At 36.7% G+C, this 16,127-nt stretch overlaps 1 protein-coding gene across 6 annotated transcripts in view; it reads right to left on the bottom strand.

Moving 5' to 3' along the window:
- PCSK5 (proprotein convertase subtilisin/kexin type 5) overlaps positions 1-16,127 on the bottom strand; it is a 470,824-nt gene that overhangs the window by 218,796 nt on the left and 235,901 nt on the right. For 5 of the 6 annotated variants that reach the window (XM_078366047.1, XM_078366050.1, XM_054254455.2 and 2 more), the window contains exon 10: positions 4,934-5,037. In XM_078366047.1, the coding sequence (XP_078222173.1) occupies positions 4,934-5,037 (104 nt within the window). Of the gene's footprint in view, positions 1-241; positions 650-4,933; positions 5,038-16,127 lie in introns of those variants that run through there. The other variant, XM_054254456.2, reaches the window with a different exon arrangement.

Genomic DNA, 16,127 nt, shown 5'->3' with positions numbered 1-16,127 from the left:
TGGAACATCTTAAAATTATCAACCCTACCAGTAGAAATAAAATGACAGCAACTAAAAGTAACACAGGTTATTAAAAGTTAAGGCCTCGGAGGCTGTCATGTTAGACTGTCAATTGTTTTCCCCACGGTGGGTAATCAGTTAGAAATTTAAAAAAATCTAGTGGTTTAGTTGTGGTCAAAGAAAGAGTCAGTGGGGACAGGGGAGGTTTCAGCAACATGCTGGTAGAAAAAAAGAGACTTACATAGTCTGGGAGGGCAGTGAAATGGAAGGCGTGGTAACCTCTCTCACTTAGTTGTCATTTTTTGATTTTCAATGACATTTTTTTCATTCTTTCGCCTAGTAAAGATGACAGAAGGTCCTAATTTATTATCTGACGTCTATTCCTGTTCCTGGATTTAAGAGAGTTTAACTGTATACAGTCATATAATCCAATATAAACACTTTGAAAAAAAAAAAAAAACTAGATCACTGATGTTGCATGCATTCAATTATAATTAGAACTGCACACCCAAACCAAAGATGAGGACTCAGGAGCAAGAATCAGCCTGCACATCTCAGGCACTGGTGGGAGAGAAGGTCGGTAGATATGCAGTTTCCTCAGATTATAGCAGCAAAAGGGAGGAGATCACAAGAAAGAGCTAACTTCTTCCTGAAATGATACAAGCCACGGGTTATGAAACATGCCAGAATTAAAGTTGTCCGCATGGCTCTATGGATCTGCATATACTCTACACCCAAATGGAGCTGGTCAAAACACACAACAGACACCACAGCAGATACTCTCCATAGCAGATGCCCTCTGATGCTGACATTAACCTGAATTTTAGACGATAAGAGAAGGATCACCAATATTTATCTAACATGACCTGGCAGATTGTTGGGGCTTGACTTAAGAAAACTAGGTGGAGGGTAAATTTTTGTTTCTGCATGTAAGTTACACCAGGGCAGGTCAGATTAGTCAACGCCATGGTGTCCCTGACGTTTCTTCCCCTCATCCCCCAACTTTCTGGGCTTTCAACATGTGCTGGGTTGGCATGCTAAAGGTGCTCATGAAATATTGCTAAATAAATGAAGAGATAGCATCCATTAAATTCCAGGAAGAAAAACCACCTGGAATGGCAAAAGCCTTCACCTTTATGGCTAATTCATATGTTTTAAGGAACACAAAGGAGAATTAAAAAGAAGAGAAACAAAACAAAACAAACAAAACAAAACAAAACAGAAAGCCTTTTTATAAGCAGAAAGGGAAGGGATCAAGAGAGGAAAGAACTAATTTTAACAAAATCCCAAACAACTTAATGTCAAAGACACCTACTAGCATTGCAAATATTGGTCAGGAGCAAAATACTGGAATTTGGATTTCAGTTCTCTAGTGGCAGAATATCGTATCTGTTCGTCTGGTCTAAGGCAAATAATTTCCTATTCTTATGTGGAATCTAAAGAAGATTCTTTGATAGGTACATGGTATTTGTTCCATTTAATTAAAAAATATCTCTAGAGGAGGTTTAAAGTCAAAAGCTGTTGTCTAAAACTTAGCTAGGATTATTCACAAGACGAGCAAGGCAAAACAATTTTAGTCAGTTTCCATAGGTATGTATTCAGCAGGTTATGTTTATTCTGAAAAACTAATCTACTGGAAAAGATATTTTAATTATACTATAAGAGACTGTTATTATTTAAGAAGCAGAAGGACAGAGTAATCTTAGTTTGATTAAAATTGTTGAAAATTAAGGTACATTAGCATAAGAATGTTTGTATGTGGCTTCCCTCTCTGTGAGGTCATCTCATTATAGGGTCATTTACAGAGTGCTTTTATAAGGAGGGCACAGAAGAAGGAGAAGAAAGTTCTCTGTCCCTAGCTCATCAGTGAGCAACTCCAGGGTAATCCCACTCTCTGAGAAACAGGGATGAGTCATCAGAGAGCCACATTCTTTAATTGTCAAGGCCAACTTCCTAGCCTGAATGAGAACCTGTCCAAGCCAGCAGCTGCTTCAGGAGGATCCCTGTTCCAGTCCACAACACATGTGGGGACGGACAGATCAAGTCTGCCTTCAGGAGGGCAAAACAAAAGTCTAGTTTGTACATTATCTAGCCCTGCTGTCTGCCTAGGATGTAGGACATGGGGGTATGTCTGAAGAAACCTAAGGAGGTTGTATAAAATGGATTTGGTAGGGTTTTTGTAGAGGCTATTCATTGGGGTGTGGCTTTCCTGAGGTTATCAGTGATAACAAAGACTGTCAAGTCTAGCAATGTCCAAATTCCAAAACTGAGTTGTTTGCTACTCTAAGTGGCTTCTGCTTTACCTGATGAGAAAGAAATTCTGATGGGGGCACTGATGTCCCTATTACTGACAGGTACCTATTGAGCAATTTGTGAAACTGCTCTCATATTTTTTTTTAAAATCCTTTTTGAACAAGTTATTGATAAATTACTCAACACTTGGACACAAAAGCAAGCCCAAGGAAGAACAGGTGTTTTGAGATTCGTTTCATGCACATATTTCACTCAATGTTAGGACTGAGTTGAGTGGGACAAAGGAGGGCACCCAAGACCACACGTTTCTGTAGGCAGGCAATTTCCGTTTTCTCCATTCTACGGAGAAACGTGACTATGGATTCCTGCTAAGCAAGACCTGCAAAGCTGGCTGACCTAATCTAAATACAAGCCTTTGTTGAGCTCTTGTTGTGGGAACTTTTTCTAAGCATTAGCCCTTTTTTGTTCTTTCTAGTTGCCGTTTCATAAAAGTCATACCATCTGTCCGCAGTCCTAGTGCCCTGTATTCTCCACTTCCTCAAAGCATGTTGCTTCCCCTGCTAGCCTCTGCCTCAATCACATTTATTTGTGGGACTCTAGGGAGGGGATGGTAATGTTTAGAGCAGAGAAGAAAATAACTCTGTTTTTTAAAGTCATCTTATTATGATCCTGTTTAGATGAAATATGGGACTGGCTATCAACAAAATTACAAAACAATCCCACTGGGAGCCCAGCCCATTCAGAATAATTCATCTGTGAAAAAGTGAACTTTGTTACTCTTGGCAGCCATCTAAGAGAAGAGTGAAATATTATACTAAATATTGCCACGTGCATAGTAAAACACCATTTCCTCCTTGCCAGAAGCAGTGCACAGCCCCCTTCAGATTCAAGTTTGGGTCTGGTGATTGAGACTAAATTCTGTTTCCTCCTCTCCTAAACCAACAGAGGTTTTCAAAAGAACTGCATTTTTGTTAGAACCTTGCTCTTTTTAAATTGCCAAAAAGGAATAAGTAAAACTAAGCCATTTATTTGGGTTAAAGTTTCCTCAGCTTCATGGAGGTAAACATCCTTAGTCTGTGATCCTTCTACTAAGAAGTTCATTCCAGCTTTCAACCAGCCAAGGTTATGTGTCAGCCCCTTCTCTCCCCTGTAGCCTCATGGATTTATATCATAGGAGCTGGGAGCATGTGGAAGCTAATCAAAATGAAACATACATATGGCAAATTACATCCTGGATCTTCTGGAACAACTGAAATTTTAAATAATTTTGATGTCACCCATACAATTACAATTTTGGGATCAAATGTCTTGATTTGGGCTTCAGAGAATGCAATGCCAACAGGTATTCACAACTGTAGATTAAAAGTTCATTGAACACTGCTGCATTATATAGTTTACATGCATGGAAAGGTGTTTGATAATATTCCAAAGCAGAGAAATATTCTTTTCCTAAAAGTAGAGTGAAGCCTTCAATGAAGATATTAATCAAAGAACTACTGATGTGGCACTGGTTATCTAGGATATTTATATGTTTTGTTTTAGCATGAGTCTATAATAAATCATTTTCAAATAATTAAAAAATATACATTCTGGCAGAAATATTTGCATATATTGGTCATATAAGGAAATATACAAGGATATATTAAGATCCTATGCAAGATATGATATGTAAATAATATTACTTAGCCTCCAAAATGTTTAAATTATTAGGGCCCTTAAAAAATAAATGACTTGCTCATAACCATGTTACCAGTGGTTTGACCATCAGAACTTCAATTTTTAAGTAGATGTGCCCTATGCCGTGAAACACTGTATTTCATCCATACAGATATATGATGATTCTAAGATTATTTGGGAATATGTTTTAAGTCTGCAGACATAAACAAATTAATCTTTGTTATAATTTAGATTAATGAATTACGAGTTTATTATAACAGGTCACTTACAACTTGAGTAAATATACTAAACTTTAGGATATATGTTTTATACAGCTGTTTTATTTTTATTATAACATATATTATCTATGACAACAAATAGAATGGCTACTGTTAATAAGACTTTGGGAAGTATGATCTGTATTAGCCATGGGAAAATATTCAGTACTCGTTACATATTGTGCACAATTGCATAAAGACTGGACATTATAAAGCTTCATCAGAATGTTTAGTTTATATAAAGTCACATTTCTTAGAATTATTGCCTATTTTTCTGTTTGTGGAAGATTTTCAAACAAACAAAAACAAAATTTGTAGAATGCATGGCTTTAGCAACTAACAGTGCTACACTAAAGTGAACAATATATATCAGTTATTATTTAAGTGGAAGTAGTCCTACAGATGGTGAGGAATTTTAAAATACATTATTATAAATATCACTTAGATATTCAATGACAGCAAATAGTAAACTAACCAGGGGTCCATAGGTCGACTCTATGTGGGAGTTGGTAGATTTTTTTAAAAAACTGACCTATGATGTGGGAAGCCAAAGAAATCTGCCTTATCTGTGTAGTTTTAACTTAAAAAAAATCGACCTGCCTTTTATTTACTAAAAGATCAAGCTCTTTGTGTGTCAGCACAAAATTTAAAGTTTCGTTTAAGGGGCTCTATTTCCTGACCTCCATTTAAAATGGGGGAAAAATAAAAATATTTTGCCTGTGACAGAATATGAAAGAAATTCTCACCCTTAAAACCAGCAGCATTGGTTTTCCAGTCATTAGCGTTCAAATGTCCCGCACGGGAAGTCCTGACAATAACATGCTGTACGTCTCTCCAGGTCAGAAACGGACTGGGGAAAGACAAGGTAAGAATCATTGTACCAAAAAAAAAAAAAAGATGGGGGAAGCAGAGAGTCACAAGCAAATTAAAAAAGCAAAATCAAGATGGCAAAGTACTAAAAACAAAGGGTCAGAGATTTGGGTTTGGGATAACCAAATGCCAAATGCCGCTCTTGTTCTCAACATGGAGAAGTGACATTAGTCTGTGGGAGGCAGAAAATGTAACCTTGAACTGAAGAAATAATAAGATTGTAGTCAGGGTAACTTAGTTTTTAAAAGGGTGAGTGTTTCCAGTTTCCTCAACAAAATGGCTGCCCACTATGGCACTGTCGTACTTTGTATAAAAGCGTGCATCATCATCAGAAGATTACAGTAAGCTAAAATCAAAACAGAAGGCCTCTGGAACATTTCTTCTTGAATCATCAAATAGTTAGGTAATTGAGTTGCAATTTACCAAAAGAACTTAGCAATGTTTAACCTTCTACACATATATATGTGGGCTACGGAAAAATCTCAATGAAACAGCATCCTAATTTTCAGCATTTTTAAGGACGAGAATATGGTACAGAACCCAAAGATTGGCTCCAAGGCACAGACAGCTCTAACAGTATTCTTAATTTACAATGGGTAGTTGTTATACTGTGTTATTAGATACCTAGTTTTTATGGCTACTAGCACTGAAGAGCACAAAAGAGACTACTGAGTAGGAGACACTTTCATTGGAGAACTGCAATGATAATCATAAACACACAGAAAACAGATCCAAGTACATACATAAAGACTTTTATTCCCTTCCATAGACTATGTATATACTCGAAGGTGTTTGACTTAGCACATGCATACCATTCTAATCAGGATACTTATTCGATTCAGTCTTGAACTCTGAAGTGTGCTGATCTTTCACTTAACTAGGAAATATGGCAATTTTCATGCAGTGTGTGCAGCCATTTTATTTGTTTCTCACCAGCCACCTTCACTTCACCAGTCATATTTGCAAAGGATGGGAGAGAATATTTAGAGAAGAGGAGAAAATTACTCACTACCTGCCTTGAGGTGTGATAGGGTTTGGGGTAGTCTTTCTGTACTCTCTTTTGGAGGTGTATGGACATTGGGGTCTTTCAGGCAGAAGGAGAACTTAATATCTTAATTATATCTAATTTTTCATGATAGGGCCTGTATGTTCTTCACTTTGTACTACATTTTTTTCCCATCATACTCACCACATCTGTGTATTTTAGAGTGGTCAGGGTGGCCTTCTAGTAGGAAGGGATCTAGCTCCTTCATTTTCTATCTATGTGAAATTAACCTCTGAAAGTCTTAGTATCACCACTTAAAACATGGATGCTTTACTTCGTTGTACTGATTGAATCAGTTAAAATAATGCCAAGTACTTAACCTTGTGCCTGGTGCATAATAAGCTATTAAGAAGTGGTAGATAGCAAAGCTTTTTGCTAAATTTTCAGCCACAGCTCTTATCTGGTGGCTTGAATATGAAAGAAATGGGGAAAGAAAAGTACTATTGAGTTCTGATACTTTTTCTGTTATGCTCTCAGATTAAAAATAAGAGGAGAGTAAGTACTGCCATTTTTTTTAAAGTTTCCAGAGTGGGGTAAGACTGGATCTAGACTGCATGGTAAAGTTACATTAACAAAAGAACTTGAATTTTGGAAAATAAAACTGTCTATATGAACTTTAAAAATACGAGAACAGGCCGGGCACGGTGGCTCAAACCTGTAATCCAAGCACTTTGGTAGGCCGAGGCAGGTGGATCACGAGGTCAAGAGATCGAGACCATCCTGGTCAACATGGTGAAACCCCATCTCTACTAAAAATACAAAAAATTAGCTGGGCATGGTGGCGTGTGCCTGTAATCCCAGCTACTCAGGAAGCTGAGGCAGGAGAATTGCCTGAACCCAGGAGGAGGAGGTTGCAGTGAGCTGAGATCGCGCCATTGCACTCCAGCCTGGGTAACAAGAGTGAAACTCTGTCTCAGAAAAAACAAAACTACGAGAACAACGGAAACAATTATTTTATTAGGATATAGCTCTTGTTATGAACCAATTTTAGAACCCGATAAAGCAAGAAACTTTCAATAAAGGGAGGGAGGCTGCTTGGTGGAATCCAGGAGGCAGGATGTTTTGCTTCTAAAACAAATAGCATGATTTGACCCTTTGCTGACTAACACTAAATTTACATGATCATTCAGGAGACAATGCACTACTGTCAGGGAAATCAGAAAATGAGTCAAGGGATAATTCTGAATGCCAGTCTTAACAGAAGATGTTCTAGCTCTGCCTAAGATGTGATGTCCTAGTTATTAGGGTGAAGGGCAAAAACAACAAGAAATCTTGGTCCAAAAAGACATTCTAGACACTTATTTGTAATAAAGTAGAATCCTCCCAAGTGAACATATATGTTTTGTTTTGTCATGAGTAAACAGCGAGACACCAAAGAGCCCATTTGGATTTGATGAAAATATCTAAATTAACCTAGTAATTTAAAAACAACATTGACACATAGTTAAAAGTTTCATGTTCCCCTTTAGGGAAAAGAAAAAAAAGAAAAGAAGTCAGTGTCTCATGTTACCTATCACCAGGGCAAGATTCTTCCAGAAATATCAAGCAAGAAATTCTGATCATTGGGAGATCCACATTTTCCCTAGTGAACCTTAGCACTAAAAATTTAATAATTATAATAGAACAGGGAACATTTACATAGATCCTATACCTTAAGCACCTGTATTCTGGCAGATTCAGGAAGCCTCCTGCATTCAAACTCAGAAGGAAGAAATATGAGATACCTGTTCTCAGGCTAAGTAGCAAAATCTAGTTCTTGGAGTGTAATTAAAAAGAATCAATTCGCTTCAGGAAATTGGAACTGCATGTGGAAAGAGGAGGTGTTTGGACAGTTTTACTCTGATATTTGATAATGCACAACTTGAGAAATGATCCAATTTGAGAATTTCCTGAATTTTACCAAAATAAAGTGAGGAAGATAAATTAAAAAAAACCAGTGGACCTAGAATCAGTAACGTTTCTACTGTGGGAAGATAATTAGCTCAGGAAACAGCCATAGGTTAATTTTGCAGGACATTATGGTTTATTTATTGCTAGTATCCAGAGATGACTTTTGTTTACGAAAACGTCTGATTCACATCTTACTTTTTATTTGTATTTATACTTACAGGGATGAGGTGGAAGTGAAGACTAAGTCAAACTACGAGAGATTTCACAAGCCATTTATAAAGCAAATGCAGAGAGAAGGCTGAGTGCTCTTTACAGGGAACTCCACAGTCCACAACCATAATGTAGGATTCCCTAAGACCTATTCCACTCTGCAAAGTATCTTAGACCCCAACTCCAATGGCCTCTGAAAACCAAGACCTCTCTGATCTCCAAGAATAGACAGACTTGTGCAACAAGAGCTTTGAAGCAAGTAACTATTGAGAGATCAAAAGTCTAACCCACCTGGAGAAAAGAACAATATCTCCCAATCCCAAGTCTTGTGGCCACCGCCCTATAACAAATCACATGTAGTTATGCTACACACCCCTCAAATTTCTTCCTGGGATTATAAATAAATGCCCTTAAACAAAAATATACATAAAAGAATAACATTTATAAATACCTACAAGATATAGGTAGGTATCTATGACCTTTCAAACCAATGAAATGACCATGACTTTCTGGGAAGTTCTGTACATACAATCATTTCTAGTTTTTCATACTTTACTGAACTCATAGTAATAACCAACATTTAGTTAGCACTCAGCCAGGGCTAGGCACCGTATGTTTTATGTGCATTATTGTGGCATGATATTTAAAATCATATGATGTGGGTAACATTCCTATTCCCATTTCACAGATGACAAAACTGAGGCTTTGAGTTACACACAGTAACTCAAATACACAGGTAGTAAGTGGCAGAACTAGAATTCAAACCGGCTGAACTTGGCTGCATAACTTACGCTATCAATCACCATATCACACTATTTCCAAATGGATTCACAAAGGTGAAGCACAGACACACAAACTGTTTGTCAGGAAGTTCTTTGACAACTGGATCAAAAAGCCAAGTATGGCCATGGTTACATACTCTTTGTACACAGACTCTCTGTCTCGACTCAGTTGATTTTTGTTTACCATAGCATTCAGAAGATTCCTGACTCTTAATTTGTTTTGCAGGTTCCAAAGGCCTAACCTTTTTGCCCATTCTTTCAAAGGTAAACAAAAAAATAATACATGAGGAAATCATATAATTTTTATAATAGTTTACATGTATACTGTATGTCATAACATCAGTATATTGTTATTGTATACCATTACTGTTATGAACCTGTCATCTTGCCTGCCATTGCCACACTTGGATGTGTTCACAGCCTGGCTAGGTGACTCTTCTCCAGTCAATGAACCTCAGCTGAGCCTCCCCTTAAATACTTCTAGTGTTCTACATTTTAGCTGCAAAAACATATAAATAATGACACCATCACTACCTGGTGTTTGCATTACATTTTTACTCCATGCAGTTCAGAGTATTTCATGGGCCCAACACTAGGTTTAGAAAAAGTAAGACATATTCCAAGAGAGACATTTTGTGTAGTGCTACTTGTTGGGCTCAATGCAACTGCTAGCACTTAAATTAAAAAAGAAAAAAGAAATCCTTCACCAACGAGTTTTCCCAGATAATTCTACAGATATGTGAGTGCTAGAAATACATCTACCTGGTGGTCTTTAAAAACAAGGACCAATTTGAAATCCTGGGTGACTGACTCACCTGCAGTTATTAAAGCAAAAAAAAAAAAAAAAACCAACCTCCCAGTCAATCCACCACCCAAATACATCCTCACTGTCATTTAGGGGTAGCTGATAAAAAAAGACAACAGATACACATCCTATTACAGAAAGAGAATTTATCAACAAGAGGGGCAACAGCTAGTTCAGATAATGAAACTGTTTCCTAAAAGAGCAATCCTAAAATGAAAGAGAGATTCTCTCTAATGAAATGATGAGGCCCAGATCAATGGGAAAATGGCATCATCAGTCAGCAATCACAAATATCCAACTTACTAAATGTTCAAAACCAATCCAAGATGAAACCAGTCTTTTTCAATCCAAAATAAAACCAGTTTTTTAAGATTATGTAAAATAGAAACTGGAACAAGTAGTCAGAGACTTATTGTCACTGTACCAGTACTAAAAGAAATAGGCAGTGATGGGAAGTGATCCATTGTGATCTGGAGACACAAAGATGAGGCAGGAAGTCCTTAAAGCTTGCTGAGATCATAAAAACATTACTCTGATTGCAGCTAGTGTATGAAAGTGGTAATTCAAGAATAAAATATTGACCGTCCAACGGAGAAAACCAATCTTCTTTTGTTAGGTAATGAAGAGCCCCAAAGGATCATGAGATCATCCGTCCCACTGCGAGCAGCAGTATCTGCTACTGGGGGTGTATTTGTTTTGCTTTGTTTGTTTTGTACTCTACAATAATTCAAATTGGCCTAAAATTGGTAATATTGGAAAACACAGTTAACAATACCTCAAGGTTAGACATGTGAGTTGTACTGGTATTACCCAAATACCCACTTATGATTCCTCCAATCCTGAACCAAAGTGGAAAAAACGAAAGAAAAGAAAAAAATTGGTTCAGGATCAAGCAAAGTCAGTTTTATTTGTGAAAATATTCTAATGCCCTGGATTTACTCTAAACCAAGGTAGTGACATTGGATTCTTAACGCACTTAAGAAAAGTTAGCCCTGAATTTAAAATGAAAAATGTTGTCATTGAAGGTGAAGTGTCTTCTTTTCCTTAGAAATCCTGGCTTATCACTGCAAATATTTACTGCATTTAAAAGACACAAATTATGTTTTATGCAGCCCCTATGAAAATATAATATTTTGTTTGCAAGCTCAAAAATCACTTCCTTAAAATACTTTGCTACATAAGCTCTTACAGAATAGAACCTGAAGAAAGGTCAGACACTTATTTGAGATCACATGCATTGAAATCAGATGGCAATGATGAAACTTTCCGCCAGGTCTCTCTGTATACTTAACTCCCTCCAACAAATGCACCCTGAATATGATCCTTAAGGCCTCTTTTTATTCAAACCCATAACCCAGAATCTACTTCTGGCCTTTATTTATTCCCCAAGCTTAGAAACTGTTCAGAGTAGTGTGACAGAATGAGTGTTTCTAAATGTATCCCCCTCAACCTGTGAGAAATTCTTGCTCAGTTTCCCTTTTCTGCTTATTCTGTAGGCTGTCCCAGGACTTAGCATGGATAAATTATGCAGTTCTAGGCTAACAGACTAAGTCCTGCAGGAAGACATGGTTACCCCCCTCCTTTCTATTTGTCATTCAAAATACAATAAATTTCGTTTTGCGTTCTACAGCCTGTAATCACGAGAATGGTGTAAATTATGCTTCAGAGTCAGGAAGATCTAGGGTCTCCTACGTGATAGTTCTGTAACACTGGACCATTTACTGAACCTCTCATGGGCTGTTTCCTCAGCTATAATGTGGAGAAAATAATGCTGACTCCACAAGATGGTTGCAAGAATTTGAGGTGATGGATATAAAGAGCTTGGCATATGATAGGCTACCAAAGACAAGCAACATGATGATTTATTGAGATTAAGAAGCTACTGTATCATTATAACTCAGAAGGACTACTTTTGCTGAATTTACACCAGCATTTGATGAATCTATATTTAATTAGGCTGAGTTTTCTGCAATGTTCCTAAACATTAGTAACATGTTTTATAGTCTAAGAGATAAATAAAACAACAATTTTACACCTTGAATGCCTTGGTATATTTCTGCTCAGTGAAAGAATACTACTACTAAGATCTGTCAAAAAGATTTGTTTTTCACAAGCCCATGGTGTAGGTGGCAATTTGACTGGCTAGGGAATGAACTTTTTGGACCTACTAGGAGTGTTAATAAATCCACTCTATGTGTAGGAGACCTTCTCTCTTGACGATTAGCCATTGATGTCATTGTGGAGGATGGTGAGATATTCTTTGGTTTGATATCAGAGTGCTTTAGAGTATCAAATGTTAGAATAAAGACTGCAAGTATACTTAGTTACTTAGCCAAACTGTCAGACTGAAGTGCTTTGGATACTTCTCTATATAGTTCAGAGATTTGCAGAGTACTCAACTCAAAAGCCAGTAGTTAAACCCTTGGAGAGGCAACAGAAATCTGTGGTTGCATCTCCATTATTTCATGATTTGAAATTACTTTATAGCCTTTTTCTCCAACTTTTTCCTGTTAAGTAAAAGAATTAAAATGGTGCTTCTCTAGATTCAAGTATATTTTAAAATGAGGCTTTTCAATAATTAACTTTAATTGTCAACTTTAACGAAAATAACTAAGCTTTCTGAGTTCTAAAATTTGAAAAAAAATGTTATTATGCCTTTTTAAAAAAAATTGTAAAAACTTATGGGGTACAAGTGTACTTTTGTCACATGAACATATTGCAAAGTTGTGAAATCAAGGCTTTTAGAAAATCGATCATCCAAATAACGTATGCTGTACCCCTTAGTTAATTTCTCACCATCTAACCTCCTCCCACTACCTCCCACTTCTCAGTTCCATTGTCCACCACTCCACTCCCGACATTCATGTGCATACATTATTTAGCTCTTACTTTTAAGTGAGAACATGCAGTATTTTATTTGTCTTTCTGTGTCTGACTTCTTTCACTTAAGATAATGGTCTCTAGTCCATCCACATTGCTGTAAAAAACATGATTTCATTTTTTATGGCTGAATTATTATGCCTATTTTAGAAACTCCTGGTTTAATGTATCAATTCCTAGCAGTTTAATTATTAGACATCATCAATAGAAACAAAAAATATTTTAAAAATTACACACCACACACACATACACAGGAAAAGATCAATGAAGACTCACAGAAATCTATTACAAAAATGTTGGAAGTATTTCAGAAAACCTTATGGCTAATGTGACTATGAGGAAAATAATTTTTAACTTTCTTTTTCATTTTCTCCCACTATTATATATCTTGGGATGCCACAGTGGTATCCGTCCAGACTCCCTGATAGTGAGGGGTACACAGGAAACAGAGTTCTGACTAATAAAGTCTAAGTTTACTGGGCATTTCTGAGAAAGCTCTGCTTTCCTACGATAGGATTCCCAGTCCTGCATCATTTTTTCCTTTCTCCTTTTATTTGAAATGTGGATATGATGATTTGAGCTGCAGCAACCATTCAGAAAATAAAAAAAAAAAAACCCACAAAGACCTTGGCCTTGGTAGCCTTGACTTTGGTAGCCTTGAGTCAGCATCTTGACTGCGAACTCATGGATTTCTTCTTGTACAACCCTCTTTCTTACTACTGAAGACATTTCCTAAAAGATGTATCTCCAAAATTGTGGTGTAGTAGATGGCATGTATTGAAGGCCCACTGTGTGCCAGGCACGCACACTATTCTATGTTCAGTATTTCATCTATTATTCATGACAGTCCCGTGCGTCAAATACTGTTATTACTTTCATTTCTTAAAAAAAGGACATCAAAGAAGAGAAAGTTTAATGATCCTCCTCAAAGGCATACAATTAGCCACAATTGAGACTGGCCCAGGCAGCCCAATTCTAGAGCCTCAGCTCTGACCCTCTCCACCTGCACCGTCTTGGACTGGAAGAGGGGCATGATGGAAAGAGTAGGTTAACAATGCTTGTAGGGACTGGACTTTCAGCCTCCAGTTTTGTCAGAAGGGGTAGCAAATGATCCTTTCACCTCAGAGAGATCTCTGCTAGAATCTCAGAATTGGATAGGGAAGTTTGTCTCTCATCACATTCTTCAATGGCAGAGTTGAGTAGGTCTGTGCTTGAAGACTAAGCAAAGCAAGGGCAGAGCCACAGCCTTTCTGAAGCCAGTTTTTTAAAATTGAGAATGAATAGTTTTTTTTAAAAAAGGAAAGAATGGAAACAAAGGACAAAGAAAAGAAGAAGAAAGAAATGTAAGAGGAGAGTGGGTGAAAGGAAAAAGAAATGGTGAAGAAAAAGAGAAGAGTCCAGACTAGAATAACAATAATATCTTCTGGAAAACACAGTGCAGGAAAAAGGGAATCAATGAAGCTGTAAAGCCAACTGAGTGAGAATAAGGAAGATTATGAGTATAAAGTGGTAATAACAAAAGCAAAGGATGTACTGGAAGGTGTAAACTGACATGGAGAGGTGGAATTTATATGATGGAAAGCTGAGTTAATGATGTGGAATACAAATGTGAGAACTTCTTGCATATTTTTAAGGAAAGAGAAGACAAGGAAGCCAAGATAATGGATTTGGAGGACAGGAAACACATCTGGCTTCACAATATCAGCTTTATCTTGCTCTGAGGACTAACAATTATTGAGTCTTATTTGCCAGATGCTCCACTGAGTGCTTTCTGTATGTAACTTCACTTAATGAACACACAACCCCGTGAGATAAACAGCATTATTATTCCCCTTTTATAGGCATGGAAACTAAGGCTTAGAAATATTAATTTTCTTTCCCAAAGCCGTGTAACTAGTAAGAAGCAGAACAGGAATTTGAAGGCAGGTTTCTCATATACTTCAGAGCCCATGCTCTGAAGCTCCATGGTGATCTTTGCCATGAATCAAAGTCACATTTGATTAAAAATGTTCAAGGCGGGCTAAAAATGCTTTATGTTTTTCAGGACATATTAATGAAAAGAGTTGCATCTCCTAGACCGGTCCTAAAATATATACACTTTCATTACAATACAAAATGAAAAAACATCCGAAAACTAAGCAAAACAGGAATTCTTAGCTTAAGACTTTCTCTGCAAAGCTAATTTTAGAAGATAATAAATGTACAGTAAAAGGGATTTAAAAGAAATAAACCCCCAAATTTTATACTAGACGTCGTCCTTCATGAGTGAATACAGAAGACACATATTTGCAGGACTGAGAAAACAGACTAAGTTGCCCGTTGACAAATACCTACTCTGAAGATCGAAATAAATTAAGTAAATAATTAAAAGGTTTATTTCAGTTTATGAATACTCAAAATTTAAAACTTTAGAATGTATAGTTGTTATCAGAAAAGACTTAATGATGACTCCAAAATATATTGAACAGAATTAAGATTTATAATTGTTTTAAAAGAATTCTTCTGGAAATAAAAAATAATGATAAGAAATAAACTAACAAAAATGGTCTGTTGTAGAAATCCAGATAATAAAATTAAAGATAGGGAAATAAGTAGATGAGGGAAGTAAAGTAAATGTAAGCCATGTCTATATAGCAAGGAGTCAAAGGTGATATCTCTTCTATTACAAAACACATTTATTTAAAAATATCAGTGTTCTTTATTTACAACTACCTATAAAATATGAAAACTAAAAATTAAACAATAGACACAGGTGTTTTTCCCCCATAAAAGACATATACAAAGATTCATGAATGGGAGAATTTATTGCAAACACATAAAAAGACAAAAAGTTGAATTTACTTGAAAGACAAAGTGGTATCTAAAATAAATGTGTAATAGCAGGACATTTGTACATCAAATTGGATGAATCAAAGACGTGTTGGCAAGGCTGGTTGTGAACTCCTGACCTCAAGTGATCCGCCCACCACGGCCTCTCAAAGTGCTGGGATTACAGGCATGAGCCACCGTGGCATCTGGCCTACTTCTTTTCTCTTAAAGTCTTTGATTCATCCACTTTGATGCACAAATGTCAAGCTGCTACATATTTATTTTAGATAGCACTTTCTCTTTAAGTAAATTCAACTTTTTGTCCTTTTATGTGTTTTTTAATCTAAAATGTTATATTGTTTGCAGTGAATTCTCTACCACAAACACCACCACCACCACCACCAACAACAACAACAAAATGCTGGGCATGGCAGTGGGCACCTATAATCCCAGATGTTCAGGAAGCCGAGGCAGGAGAATAGCTTGAACCTGGGAGGTGAAGGTTGGAGACTCAGTGAGTTGAGATCGTGCCACTGCACTCCAGCCTGGGCAACAAGAGCAAAACTCCATCTCAATAAAAAAAGAAAAAGAAAGGAAAAAAAAAAGAAAGAAGTAACTGATAGAAACATAGTAGTATTCAGATAATTTAG

Source organism: Callithrix jacchus, chromosome 1, assembly GCF_049354715.1.
Source record: "Callithrix jacchus isolate 240 chromosome 1, calJac240_pri, whole genome shotgun sequence".
NCBI lineage: Eukaryota > Metazoa > Chordata > Mammalia > Primates > Cebidae > Callithrix > Callithrix jacchus.
Note: the sequence above shows the minus strand (reverse complement) of the source record. Positions and strands in the feature narration are given on the sequence as shown.